The 15,729-nt window shown below is 38.4% G+C and overlaps 1 protein-coding gene across 5 annotated transcripts in view; it reads right to left on the bottom strand.

Annotated features, from left to right (window-relative positions):
* The window catches only part of LOC129768812 (cyclin-dependent kinase 14), a 456,784-nt gene extending 442,848 nt beyond the window's left edge, over positions 1 to 13,936 (bottom strand). The window contains exons 1-2 of one of the 5 annotated variants that reach the window (XM_055770703.1): positions 13,410 to 13,936; positions 12,413 to 12,913 (exon numbers count right to left, since the gene is read on the bottom strand). In XM_055770703.1, the coding sequence (XP_055626678.1) occupies positions 12,413 to 12,593 (181 nt within the window). In that variant the 5' untranslated portion in view covers positions 12,594 to 12,913; positions 13,410 to 13,936. Of the gene's footprint in view, positions 1 to 12,412; positions 12,914 to 13,409 lie in introns of those variants that run through there. The other 4 variants (XM_055770704.1, XM_055770705.1, XM_055770706.1 and 1 more) reach the window with 4 other exon arrangements.
* Positions 13,937 to 15,729: the final 1,793 nt, after the last annotated feature.

The following is a 15,729-nucleotide window of genomic DNA, read 5'->3' as shown; positions in this document are numbered from 1 at the left end:
TCGTATAGTTTTTACGTCAATCATATGGGCGTCTAACTAGAGATTTCTACAAAAGCCGCTGCAAGACAACCTGACCAACCTGTTTACGTGGGCTCTCAAGCTGAGTATCGAATTATCCACAGAGAACATCAAAATGATCGTTTTTTTCTAGGAAGCATGAACCTGCCCGATTCCATCATCAACTATCCGCAAAAACCATCAAGCACTGTATGTTTTTCTAATATCTGGGTGTATATTTTAATTGTAAATGTACCTGGGGAATACACATTGCGTATCTAAAACAGAAATGCCAGGAAAGAATCAATGTTCTCCAAACAATAACCGGGATATGGTGGGGTGCCTATCCAGGAAATTAATGAGATCTGTACAGAACAACGATATTATCGGTATTAGAAATATGGTAGTTTTTGCTTCCGATCAGCTACCAGGTTTCCTATTCTCAATTTGGAGAGGATACAATATCGCTGTTTGCGTATAGCCATTGGGTGTTTCCATTCGACACATACGATGAGTCTGGATGGCTTGGCAGGAGTATCCCCGCTTACTCTTCGGTTCTCAGAATTATCTTACAGATTTCTCATCTATTGCCAGATCATGAATCCAACGGTGATTGATAACTTCGAAAATCACTCCAAATCACTTCTCAGACATGTTTTATGTTTTTATAACAAAAGTACCTTAACCACGGAGTGCACCATTATTCACCAGGCTATCCAACCAAGTTTCTCTCCACTATATTGGGAGACAGACAATCGGATATCCACGGGAAGAGACGAATACAACAAAATTCAGGAGACTAAAATCGGACCATCCCTTCTTCGGGTTTTCCGCTTAGCAACAGATTTTGCCTCACATTTTTATTTATATAGGGGAACCCGGGGCAAGAGTGCCCATCTGATTATTTTGCCTATTTCCATCTTTTACAATTATTTAACTACAGAGCTTTGTTTTATACAGATACTGCATATATCTCACATATTACCAGCCAGAATCATAAATATTTTTTATTGGAAAACAGATAAATACTAACTGTGCTTCTTACAACTGCAATCTATATAAGAACATACAGGCGCAAATTAACGAAATACCCTCAGTTTCTATACATTTGCATGGCTCCACCCATAAATACAAATAGAATAATCATTTTTCTTCAACTTACTGTATGAACTAATTTAAATCGTACGCATTTATTTCAATAAAAAATGAATTTATTATCTCTCGACTTCCGGGGCAAAAGGAGCCATTATTACCGGGGTAAAAATGCCATAGTCGTAACCTCGAATTCGATCTGTCAAACGCAAATGGTGTAATCGTGGTTGTGTTTGTTGTGGTCATGGTTTGTAAATATGAACGGATTTCGTTCCGAAACCAGTGGCAGATGGAAACTATGGTTGTTGCCGTACATTCTGTAAATCATGGACACGAGCTGCGGAGGAATATAGTTTACCCAGAAGAACATTGGCCAAATATGTGCAGAAGTTAGGCCGTTTAAAAACTGTGTTTTCTAAACAACAGGAGGCGCAACTCGTGAGTCACATCCTTAACACTTTGACGTCCGCACGATTCGTAAAAAAATATGCGCTTGGCGCCGGCAGCGCTAACTCGGATTACTTGGCTTGTCGCCGCCCGTTCTTGACATTATCGGGAAATTAGAAATTGAAATAGAAATAGATCTAGATCTAGATCTAGAAATAGAAATCTAATCTTATCGTTAGTTTTCATAAGTTCTCAACCCTATTTCTCTAATTTCATGAAATTTTTAAGATATACATACGTAAATATTACAAACATGTCCGTATTCCCCCCACTATATGTCAATGCGGATAATCATCGAATAAATGTTCTACTTTTTGGTCTTTTCTAATTTTATTAAAAACATTGAAAAACCTTCGACTGATTATTTCGAAAAACAGTACATTGAAATGCAAGAAACAGCATTTAAGTTTGGTAAAACACGAGTTTCGAAAGATAGAATAAAAGTTCTTCTTAATATGTCCATTTTTCCCCACCTTCCTTACTTATAAAAACATTAAAATTGATAGTCTATGTATGTTCTTGTTACTTAAAGCAAACCCCAACAGAATGCAAATGATACTCAAGTGCTATCGCCGGCCACTGAGATACTATGCGCACGTAACCACTGTAGTGTCGCCGGCAGTCAGGCGCTAGTTTGCGTGCGTAACCACTGTGGTGTCGCCGGACGCCAAAGTGTTAATATGCAGAAGTTATTTTAAGGGCTGACAATACACGACATCCGGAACGTAGGGTATAAAATCACAGAGTGAAATAATTTGGATCACTCTTTCGACAAAACATCCAAATTGGCCGGAGAAGATTGGCTTACCAGTTTTCGTGAACGCCACAAGGTGGTCGAGGTGGCACTCTTGCCCCGTACTGGAAAAATACAAGCCAAAAACATAATTTTTGTAAATGAAACATTTTCATAGTAAACATCACTTTCGAACAATTTTATGCATTGCTACACCTAAATAGGAGTATAAATGAACAAACCAGCACGAAAAATTTCAAATTCAAAAACGCGTATTAGCTTCAGGTGGCACTCTTGCCCCGGGTTCCCCTAGATATGATTCGGATTGTTCGATTTGGGCCAAATATGCACTGTTTTGTTGCAAAATTTTTTGCCATTCCAAAGGTAGCTTCATAATGTCTCTCTCATAGAGTCCATAGAGTCCTCTTAGTCCTTATTGACGATAAACTGTAGCAGTAGACTTTTACAAGCTTCTCTTCGTCCCAATTTCTTATCACTCTGGAAATTTTGCAATGCGAGGAAAAGGTGGTAATCGCTCGGTGCGGGGTCCGGACTATATGGCGGATGCATAAAAACATCCCAATCAAGTTCTCGGAAATCTGTGGGTTTGCGTTGTCCTGATGGAACACAAAATCTCTCCTGTTAGCCAGTTTTGAACGATTCTGGTTTCTGGTAAAAAATAAAAAAAAACTGTTAAAAATTTAGAAAAAATCATTGAAAAAATAAATTTTTTTGAAAAATAAATTAAGTTGCTTGCGTTTTTGCATTTATAAAAGTAAAAGTGTAAAATGTACCGAATTTTCTCTTTGTTGACCTCCATTGTAAACACCCTGTAGCTCACGACTGAGCTAAAACAAAAAATAGTAAGATATTTTTTCTAAGTGTGAAATGTCACATTTACAACGAGCCTATACCTGAAATTGTATGTTCGCTATTACGCGAGATATTGATCACTAAAGCCAGCTATCGAGAAAATAATGGATAACTTTATCCCCAAACTAATATATATTTTGGGAACTCTCTTTGACGTTCCCTGAACTCGTAAAACAAAGCTCAATGCCATCAAGGCAAACTATTTCTTGCGCATCTCTTTTATTTTAAACTGCTTGTTTTTACATCTCCCTTCCACTATGGTTCAACCATTATCTCCAAAAAACCAAAATCCGATATGTGGTCATAGTTAGAACTATTGCCAAAATAATGTAATTCAAATTTGTGAAAAACACCTCACAAGCGTTTATGAAATATTGTATCAGGTATCGGGTTATATAAATCAGATTTTCACATGAAAAATTTGCGCGATGAAACAATAAATGTTCATTTTTGTTAAACCCAGAAAAACTGTCGACACGAGGCACCTCTCCTCACTGTTTCCCATAACCCGTAACCCTTTGTTCCGCACCATGAATACAATAATGTGCTGATGACGCCACGGTCTCACTTTAATCACATTAGAGGCAGTGTCAGCGGAGCCAACCAAAAAAAACCAACCAAGCGAAATCAAAAAAGAGACGATAAAATATAAAATGCTGATATATACACACTTTTCACACGCAGGGTCTTTTTTCACTGCTCGGGAAAAATAGAAGAATAGACAGAAAAAAGCTCTCATCCAAAGGTCGTTTTTCTTTTATGCGTCTGATAAAAATGATCGATCTTTCGCATAATCGAATAAAGTTGTGCCTAATTAAATTGGTTCCATTTCGAGGTTCCGTTCTGGCGCCCTGAGTTTATGAGTGGGGCCAAAATACATCCCGCTGCGAACGCTGACATTTATGAGAGTGGAGAACAATTTGATAGATAACTATATAGAATCGAACAGTGGAGAATTTATTTCAATATTCTTCGTTTTGCAATGATTTTTTTTTACAGGAAAAACGGTCTATAAAAATCCTCATATTTTGATTCAAGCCATTTTTCATGTCTTCATATGAGCGAAACAACTGATCAGCCAGAACTTTCGCCATCGAACGTAATCAGACGACCCAATATCTGAAGAATGTAGCAGATGGGGTAGAAATTCGCATTTAAGTGTTTCCAAGTAAGTTTTAACGGGTTTGTGCAACTTGAGACCATGCGTTGTCATTCTGTAGAATCACTTTTTCGTGCCTCCGCTCGTATTTTTGTCGGTTTTCAGGCAGTGTTCGGCCCAATCGCCCAATCAATTGAATTCGATACCGTTCCCTAGTTATGGTTTCAATCGGTTTCAACAGCTCATGACGCCGACCTAGAAGTCACAATGACTTTATTTTCTTTGGGTTGCTGCAATGAGTCTATTGTTAATCATCTGTCACGATGCGATGAAGAAAACCTGCCGCTTTTGCCGCTGGAGCAGTTGCTTAGAGACGAAAAACTACACTCAACGTCTTCTGGCTTCAAATCATTAAGATTCCTAATTCCCTGCTTCTGAATCATTCCCAACGCATTCTATTGGTTGAAAAATACGATTTTCGAGGTACCCCAATGCTGAAGCAAGCTCTTCCTGCGTTTCGCACGGATCATCAACAAGCAACGATTCCAGTTTTGCGAATGGACCCCTTAACGCGGGCGGTCGTCAACGTCGAAATCCCCGACCAAATCAATCAAGGCACATTTTCCACTTCTGTAAACTCTTTGGAGCTCTTAATCAAATGAAAGAATTCTTCATTTTTGAGATTTTCAATCACCTGGGTTGGTTCGTTTCAGCAAAAAGGCTTAAACAGTGCCGCGAGGTGTCTTTACCAGGGCGCGAAATCTTCGAAGATGAAAAATGAAAATCGATTCTCCTCTCAGTAGGTTCGCTTTGACTATGACTACTCTGGAATTCGCCGTCAACATGCCTTGAAATGACTAGAAATGAATTAACGAGCGTTTAGAGTTCATCAGTCATGAACTATTCTAGCAAATATTTATTCTAATTGACGTGACTAATGAATTCAAATCTGCGTCTTCATTCAACCTGACTTCAATCCACACTACTACTCCACCTGACACGAATCTCGTTACCCGCGTACACAATCTTATTTTAACGTCCATATAAAGTGAAACGAAAATTTTATTTCTGATGTAAAAAAATAAATGCACCATTAATGGACGGCTTCATTGTATACCCATCGTGAACTCAAACCAACGAACTTAGACAGTTATCAGGTATGCTATAAAGGTACTCGCGTTAGTATTAGTAAATAGCGTTCAAAATAACGTGCAGTGTTGGAGAAATCTATATATATAAAAATGGATTTCTGTCTGTATGTCTGTCTGTCTGTCTGTCTGATTCTTATGGACTCGGAAACTACTGAACCGATCAACATGAAAATTGGTATGTAGGGATTTTTGGGGCCGGGGGAGGTTTTCGTGATAGTTTCAGACCCCTCCCCCTTCTCTAAGGGAAGGGCTGCCATACAAATGTAACACAAAATTTCTGCATTACTCGAGAAATAATCACGCAAACGAAACCAAATTTGGCATGTGGAGGTTTTAGGATGCAATGAATGTTTCTATGATGGCTATGATTGATGGGAGAACTAATAAAGCACAATTTGGGATGTGAGGGTTTTTGGGTATGAGAAATGTTCCTATAATGGTATGACACCCATCCCTCCTTTAGAATGGTCTGAATGGTCTCATAAAAATATTACACATATTTCAACCAAAAATATCCCAACCAAACATGATAATTGAAAATTTTCGGAAAACTCTGAAAGAAAAAGGAAAATTCGGAAAATTAAATTGCCATATGTTGTACAATTACATAGTGACAAGTGCTGTTAGTACATTTGATGTTTGCGCTAGCGAAATTGATCTTTGTTCGAAACTGGAAATGGATTTTGTGATGTGATGAAACGTACTCATTCTTCTATCTATACCAAAAAAAAGGATCGCCGGATGTATTGATAAGAGCAGAACTCGAGGAAAGAATTGTCCGATTTAGGGCTGTCTTTATTGTATCATATTTTCTGTATAAAACATTTATTCCATGTAACGGAGAAACGTGTTATTTGCAAGTGATTGAAAAATCTTGAACGAGAATTGTGTCTGAAAATAATCTGATATTATAATGATGAGTTTTGTTAGAAATACTAGGAATTTAATAGTAAAAGGTAAATTCAACAGGGTCGAATAGAAGATCAATCAATGAACAGTTCTGCGATTGGACCCATGAATTTGCTCATAGTAAGAAAACGTGAATGTTTGAAGGTATTGATAACAAAAAACAAGTTTTGGGCGGGACGAAGTTTGCCGGGTCAGCTAGTTCTAAATAAAATTTTAGTTCACTTTGTCTCCGAGTTCAATTTTATGAAAAAAAAAAACATACAGAAAAACGGGTTTCTATCAACTAAATTCACAAAGTTGTCAGTAGTTCTGAACACAAAGCTGCAACAATAAGAAGAAGAAGAAGAAGAAAAGGAAGAAATCCATTTAGTTGTGATTGCGAAATGACATGAGAATGGTCTCGCTAGCTCGCCAAGCACTATGCTCTTCTCGCCCAATCCCATTACTTTTTTGCCGGCGGATTGAACGGAGCCGCATTTTTTTTGTCACAGCACCAACTTTATTATCAAATACTCGCGAATGCTGGTATCGACCGATGATTCCAACTGTGGAGGGTCGGAGATGGGGTATTATTTGCGCTGGGTATGTCAGGTAAATTTCCTCCGACTTGCACTGTGGCAGATAGAAATCTCATCTGAGTACTAATTAAAATGACAAAAGTAATATTATATTGAGACGGCGAAGTTCCTCTAGGATCGTTAGTGCCATTTAAGAAGAAAAAGAAGAAGATCTCAGAGAAGGATTCGATTATACTTTGGAGTTTTCATAATACTTTTTCGTCTAAACGTATGGTAGTCACTTAAGTCGAAAGACGAAATGCCTAAGAGTTGTATGCTTATTACTTATTGATTGCTAAGCCAACGTTAGTCCTACGTTTACCTTGCGGTTATATCACAAATATAACCCACTTCTAATTTTTCCAACTTTGTTTCGAAAAATGTTATCTCAAAAACTATGTAGGATTTTTATACAATAAAAATGTCAAACAAATATTTAAAATGATTTTGAAAATTATTTTTTTTTTCAAAAACATGTTTATTTTTAAAATGGGGAAAAATAAATGAACAGAGAAAAATGAATTTCTATTTTGAAAATAATTTTGTTTTCAATATAATTTACAAAAGTATTTTTTATGAAAAAAAATTGAAACAAATATTTCGCACATTTCATCTTTTGACCAAAATTTTGTAGTTGTTATAGTTTCTGGACCATAAACTTCTGTCAAAAAACATATGAAAAAAAAAAAACTTTGACCCTTTTCAAAAGCTAGTTGATTTCTTTTTTGGTTTTGAAGATTTGAAGTATGCAAAGGTGCTTAAAAGACCAATGTCTTTACACCCACAATGGTTCACTGCAATATGAGAGGGTGCTGCCAATGGCCAGTCGAGTCGACATAAATTCGTCTAAATTATGATTCGCTCCTCTCCAAGTATCAAAAAGGTTAAATTTGTTTTTTTTTTATTGGCTACTCCAGTACCGTTTTGGCTCAAATTCGCTCAAAATAGCAAATACCGAAAAGAAGATGTTTGAACAGACTATTTTCACAAATTGGGATACAAGGACAACCCAATTCTGGTGCAACAATATAAAACGACCTTTTGTTATCAAATGTTTGTGGGATTTTTCCATGCAAAACATAGGTTGCCAACGAGAGTAAAATTTATTTTCTTAATCAGGTTTTCAACTGAAACCACAATAACAAAATCGGGTCACTGCAATAACAGATCGGACTCGATTATATCTGATTCGTTTATATACAATATTGGACTCTATTATATACAGTTTAAAAAAGTTGTTTGTTTCAAATATGATTTATTTCAATAAAAAATGAGTGGGTTATATCTATGATATAACCGCAAGGTTCACGTGGAACTACCTTAGCTTAGCAATCATTCGTTTGTATTGATTAAATTCTTGATTGAATGAAACAGTTTCCAAATTCAATTGAGTTCAATATATTTGCTCTGTGAGTGAAAAAAAATGAACAAATGCCGTGTAAAGTCAATTCATTTATTGTGATTGATTGTTCTTCGTTACAAGTAAATTTAATGACGGACCTTTTACGTTTGGTATTATGACTAAAACAAAATATATGTACGGAAGAATTATCAAACGTTTGATGAACCAGCCTAAGGCTGAAAATCTTTCCAATAAAGACAAAAAAAAGTTATCAAACGATTATTTTATTTTACATTTCCCTCTGAAGTTTACATCCCAAAAGTGTACATACTTCTCGAATCTCGAATTTGCTTGAAACTGGGAAGTTCATTCGCTTCTAGTGGCTGCACGATTTTCCCAGGTTCCTAAGTTTAGAAGATCATGTTAGGACAGACATATTCCACTCTGCACAAAGGCAAGCGAGGACAAAAGTACTCGCAGTTTGCATTTATTTGCAGAGCCGATTTCCCCAGAAACCTCGGTTTTGAAGTCTATGTTAGGGAAACACATTTCAATCGGAACAAAAATACCCCCGATTTGTATGAATTCGCAATGCCGATTTCCCCACGCTTCATGGATTTGAAGTCTGTGTCTACTTTCGTGTGTTCTTTTTCTTCTTTTTGGCTTTAAGAGGATTTAAACTTTTCAGTTCACTCGCCTCCAGGCTCTTTTGTGTGTTTGCAATGCCGATTTCGCTGCTTGGTTTTAAAGTCTGTGTTAGGGAACATTTTTCGATGAGAACAAAAGTCCCCCCACTTTCATGTATTTGCAACGATTTCCCCAAGGCTGCTTGGTTTTGATGGCTGTGTTAGGGAAACCGTAAATCGGGCCAATCAAAACGATGCAGTTAGGGCGTTTAGATAACGCCTAATATTTTACAGTTATTCAATTGTTTATCTAATGAAAAACAACATTTTGTTAGTTGCGATAGATGCGTAGAAATATTCCCTATCAAGTGATGCAAACATCTCTCCTATCCAGTACGAAATGTTCGAGCTATAAGCATTCGAAATCTTTCATTTTTTCCTGCATGTTCTGTGTTTAGGTTTTCATTTTACCCTCCATATATTCCGGTTAGACGTAGTCCCACGTCAAAAAAAAAAATGTAATATGTCAACGCTAAGGTGAAAGTTAGTTGGCTATAATAAGTACAATGGGGTGAAAATCGTGATTTTTGAAGATTCTAATTGAAGGCTCCGCAGGAATTGTTTAAAATGATATTGCAGCGGAATTAGATAATATAAGAGTTAGATGCTCCCTTGGCCGAGTGGTTAGCGTCATAACTAACATGCCGGGTGTTCGGGTTCGATTCTCGTTCTGGTCGGGGGAATTTTTCGTCAAAGAAATTTCCTCCGACTTGCACTGTGATCACGCGTATTCTAGAATGCATTCAAGGCGTGTTATTTGGCATAGAAATCTCAACTAAGTACTAATAAAAATAACGCAAGTAATACTACGTTGAGACGGCGAAGTTCCTATAGGAACGTTAGTGCCATTGAAGAATAAGAAGAAGAAGAAGAGTTAGATGTCGAAGAACAAATTATAGAGCATTTAGAAATTTCCGTCAGATCCGTCAGACATTTCCGTTCTCAGATTTTCATGAAAATTAGTAGTTTTGTTGCTTACCGCAAAATATCAGATCCCAATTTTTATATATTTTCATTAGGATACCCATTTTAATTTTAGAGAGGTCCGAAAAATCAAATTTCCCCCTTTTTCCTGAATGGACAGAAAGGAAATTCATATCTTTTGAGCTACTGGACCGATTCAGATGATCGATATATAAAATTAAAGCTAATCAGCTGGTCTTCTTTGATAAAAATATGCAAAAAAGCTGGATTTTTCCATTTTTCTATTTTCTGTCCAATGAACAACGCAACCAAAACATATTAAATTTGGAAAATCATAACATAAAAGCGAAAAAATATCACATCTTTGATTTTTTGAATGTTTTATGTAAAAAAAACATCAGCTTTCAAGAAAAGTATAGCGTCCATGAATTTTTTATAGGTCCATGGGACTATAAAAAAACAAACGCAATTAATAATTATGAAAACGAAATAAAAATTTTTTGCAAGTATTTTTTTGAGACAAAAGTGATCGGAATATGAGTCAGTGACAAAAATGGTGTTCGGAATTCGAGGCAAATGTGCCGCGTAAACAAAAACCGCGTAAAAGAAAATCGGGAAAATTCCAAAATCCGCGTAAATTCCGAAATCCGCGTAAATTCCAAAACCCGCGTAGAAATAAACCGGGAAAATCAGAATAAAAATATAACAAACAGTGAATTATTAATTAAAAATGCAACCCATGTTCTAACAATTGGTTAACTTATTTTTTTGTATGCTGTTATCATGATATCTGTATCTTCTTTTATTTCTCAGCTACTAATCAGTGATACAATACCAATTTATTCCGTGAAAAGTCACACCAATAAGCACATTGAATTTGCTGGCGGTTGATATTAGGCTGTCAAAAAAGTTCATATAATTAGTTACAATCATCTGTTTTAAGTCAAATATGCGCCGTTTTGTTCGATGACTTGTTCCCAACGAGATGCCAACTTCATAATACCCCTGTTATAGAAGCTCGCTTCCTTATTGGCAAAAAACTCGGATAGCCAATTTTCACAGGCCTCTTTTGTGGCTAACTTCTGACTACCTAGCTCGTTCGCCATGGACAAAAACAGGTGGTAGTCACTTGGTACAAGGTCCGGACTATACGGCGGATGCAAAAGAACCTCCCATCCGAGCTCCCGGAGCTTCTGGCGCGTCACCAAAGAGGTGTGTGGCCTGGCGTTGTCCTGATGAAAGACAATGCGGCCTCTGTTTATCAAAGATGGCCTCTTCTTCATGAGTGCTACCTTCAAGCGGTCCAGTTGTTGGCAGTACAGGTCCGAATTGAGCGTTTGGCCATAGGGAAGCAGCTCATAATAGATTATTCCTTGACAATCCCACCAAACACACAGCAGAACCTTCCTGGCCGTTAATGAGGGCTTGGCCACCGTCTGAGCCGTTTCAGCGGGCTTCGACCACGACCGTTTGCGCTTCACGTTGTCGTAAGTGACCCACTTTTCATCGCCAGTCACCATCCGCTTCAGAAACGGGTCGATTTTGTTGCGATTCAGCAGCGATTCACATGCGTCGATACGGCCAAAGATGTTTTTTTGCGTCAACGTGTGTGGCACCCATACATCGAGCTTCTTTGTGAATTCAAGCTTCTTCAAATGGTTATTAACGGTTTGATGACTTATCCCCAGCTCTTGGCCGATGCTACGGCTGCTACTATGCCGGTCTTTCTCGGCTAATTCAGCGATTTTGTCGCAATTTTCGACGACAGGCCTTCCGGAGCGTGGCGCATCTTCGACGAGCTCTACACCAGAACGAAAACGTTGAAACCATCGTTGTGCGGTAGAAATGGAAACTGTATCGGGTCCATAAACTGCACAAATTTTATTGGCAGCCTTTGTCATAGTAGTACTGTAAAATATGTCGGATTTTCTCTTTATTTTGCTCCATATTTGCGACAATATAACTCACGAACGACTTAACCAAACAAAACACTGTCAAGGACTATATTATAGCGCGCAAAAATACCTTTCCAACAAGCTATAATATGACTCGATACAATGAATACAACTAGAACTACGCGCTTACAACGACACCTCGCGGAAATACCGCAGGACTTTTTTGACAGCCTAATATATGCTGCGTAAAAAAACCGCGTAAATTTCGAAATCAGCGTGAAAAAACCGCGTAAATTCCGAAATCCGCGTAAATTCCAAAAACCGCGTGAAAAAAGCCGCGTAAAATAAAACCGCGTAAAAAGCGATTTCAGTGTACTGTTTAATGGCCATCGAAGCCTAATTGTGCGGAATTTGAGACAAAACGCTATATTTAAAAAAAAATATTTGTACCGTATAATCTTTCCATAATCTTGTATATTGCACTGCATGTTTGGCCTGGCGCTACCACATTCAAAACACTCAATTGAAACCTGTTTGTTTTGACAGATCCAATGAAGAGAACAACAGCTGCCACCCAAACAGATCTGTCTGTTTACAATTACACAAAACCAAATTTTTCTGATGCATAATAAAAAGCCAATATACTAATTAGCTGCAGCGCTGACATGTTGATAAATACGAAATAAAAACAAGGAGCTTTTCCATACCTTCTTTGACACTTTTCGTCGTGTTGTTTTGTTGCGGTGTTGCTGTGTTGCCATTACCACTACCAATGCTGCCACCGCCGCCACCGCTGCCGCCGCAACCCGCAACACCTACACCACCAGCATTACCACCACTACTACTGACAACACCAGATGATTGATTTTTATCCACCGAACAATACATAATTCACTCCGGAGTAGCAAAACACGCACACCACCCGAGACTACGCTCAAAATACGCGACAAAACGATTATTTTTCTGGTACGCTGTGCAACTATTTTTTAAAATTTACTTTCTGCACTCGTATCTATCCAGATTCATTTCATTATATCTCTGCTTTTGAACACTTTTTTTTTATTTTGCACAAACACACTTTCCGCTGCCAAATGCACACTTCACTTCTGCTACAAATTCACACAAAATACACGCACTTGAGATACGCTGTTATTGGTGTGTACGAGCAGTGCTGCCAGGTGATTGCACTGTTATTTAATCAATGAAAGCTACAACGAAGAAAATATGGGTCATTACATCGCGATGCATTTTTGCGCATTGTCCGCATCTATGAACTGATTGCGACTTCAAAACAAATCTATTTTTGCAGCAGAAAGTCTAATTGGAGTCTATTGTATAAATTGTCGCATTTTGCACATTTTTATATTTCTCTTCGCAACTGTTTAGAAAATATAAAAGATGAAATTTAACAAACATTGAAGTGTTCTTCAATGATGATTCAGTAAGACTTTGTTTTTCAATCATCGCGAAGAGGAATACAAATTTCGAAAATTCAAGAATCCGACAAAAAATTCCATGTTATCCAACACTATTGTTGGGCATGAGTGCCATACTCTGGCAGAGCAATATTTTGTCACGTGAGCTTTAAATTTGTCTCCCGCAAAGCGCAATTCTGCGATAACACTTTCGAAGCAACCGGCAGCGCTGCTTTACACAATCTTGTTCCTCCGTATGTGGATGTATGCGGTGGGTATATATGATTACCTCTCTTCTCTTCTTTCTCGACTTCGTCGAATTCCAAAGTTTTTCACACGAATGCAAAAACGATACCTGATCCTATTGCAATCGGCGATAGATTTCCGGACCAACCAGCGTTTCTACGTCCAAATCCACCGGAATGTAACGTCAACGGAAGTGGTGGGCGAAAATGCTGTGCAATAATATATCTGGACCGATTGCGACTGCAGTTTGCCACGATTGGACACTTGCTCCCGATTGTCAACTGTGCTAGCGCATAATTTGTGTAGGATTTCAGCCTTGATGATGTTCGATGCTCCATTCACAGATCCTGCGAGAGGTTGGAAGCAACTGTGTCCACTGAACTTTCCCGCTGGGTGTCGTCCCGGTGGATAAACGAATCAATCCTTTATGTATTTCTGTTCACGAATTTTCGGCGACAAGCTCTAAAAAGAATTAGCCGCGACGGCCACGACAATACGACAACCGCAACCGACTTGTGCACGATTACACTGAAAAGCGACAATTTAACCTGACGGATGAAGTGTAGGACGGAGAACTCACAGCATCTGTGTCTCAGGAAGATTTTGCTCTCTGCCCAAAGCAAAAGATAGTCATGCAATATTTACGTACTACGCCTGCCGCAGTCATTCGCATAGATGGAAACACCACCACTTGCAAAACGATAAACTGACAGCATTTTGTCGTTATGTTTTGCGCTCGGCACCGATTTTTTTGAAGCAACGCTTTCGTGGTGGTCCTGACCAGGGATGACAGGTAATTTTTTTCAAATATCTTCACATGGTACGAAAATATGTCTTTAAGGCTAGGCGCAAATTGAGAAGCGTATAGCGCTCGTAAGCGAACGCGAGACTACCAACACGACTCATACGTGCCACAAACGTAGCGTGGTGGAGCGCATATTGAGTCGCAGTTTGGTGTAAATAACATGCCACTCGCATACAATGACTGATTAACACAGAGTTGCGCTATATATTTATTTACTAACACAATCATCCGACCAGTACAGCCATACAGTGTCAAACCCACGGCGCTATATGATTGTTCACCAACACAACTACCACAACCGGCAAGACCAGCAGGAGGAACTGTGGTTCAGCCACAGCGTCGCGCGAGTCGTGTCTCACGAGCGCTCCACCATCTCGCGTCATCTGGTCAATTTGCGCCGTTCTATCTGTTTTCATTAGCCACAAAAACAGGCGCTATATCGCGCCAAGTTACTTGCGCTATATGCGTCTCAATTTGCGCCTTGCCTAAATGTCTTCCCCATCATATCGGAAAAAATTGAAATTCATAACTTGCTTTTGAGCAAAGTATGATAGCTTATTCAATGTTTATTCTACTTGATATTGTTATAAAGAGCATTTAATTAAACTTACCTCGAGGGTTTGAAGTTATTCCAATAAATGTCAACAAAGAATATATAGCGCAACTGCGAACTAAATTTAATGACTTCAAAAATGATAATTGGCTTGAAAACCCGTTGATTCAATGAATATAGCCAAAGTTCTCCCAAAAAACGAAACTGTGATAACTCAATTTGGTTATTTCAGCTTTGAAGATTTGATTGTTACTCAAACCGTATCCATAAAACTAATTATTGAAACGGTATGTGCCCGGCAGTACTTCGATTTGTGCAGCGGTCGTTTGGAAGATCTAGGTTTATCTATTGTATTGTATAGGCCCAAAAAATAGATACAGAATGTCACAATCATTCGAATTTTCGAGCGCAAATGATTTAATCACTGACAATAAAAATACGAGCGAATGACACTCAGGCAAAAGCCCTACTTCTTTTGACAATATTTTTGGCTAAAAGTTAGAAATTCATGGAAATAATATCTCTCAAAAACCCACGTACGCTATCATACTGAAATGTCTTCACAATATCAATATCACATCTCCCCCTCAGCTCACATTTTTCTCTCATGTTCCCTCAGAGCAAATTACGGTAATTAGTGCTTGTAACGGAGTTTAGCGCTTAGTTCGGCACCTTATCACGATTCTTACGTGGATTTTAGGTGTTGGGTAACGGGGAGCTCGCCGGGCGGTACAACGGGTTTTTATGGGCAGCTATTCGTGAATGTCTTTCTCTGTCTACATAGCTCTGGACGGTCCAACAGTGGTACTGCACGTGCATCGGCAGAAGAGTGTACACTTACTAGAGAACCTTCTAGCAACAGCAGATGACCTCGTTCGTGAGGAAAACCGAACTATAGCTACCAGTAACCAACGAAATTGCAGGAAAAACTACGGGTTTTCGGAAGCGAGCAACACTCAACTTTTTACTTCCGTTCTACGTAAAGATAGTCCCATTTGATATCTA

Source organism: Toxorhynchites rutilus, chromosome 2, assembly GCF_029784135.1.
Source record: "Toxorhynchites rutilus septentrionalis strain SRP chromosome 2, ASM2978413v1, whole genome shotgun sequence".
NCBI lineage: Eukaryota > Metazoa > Arthropoda > Insecta > Diptera > Culicidae > Toxorhynchites > Toxorhynchites rutilus.
Note: the sequence above shows the minus strand (reverse complement) of the source record. Positions and strands in the feature narration are given on the sequence as shown.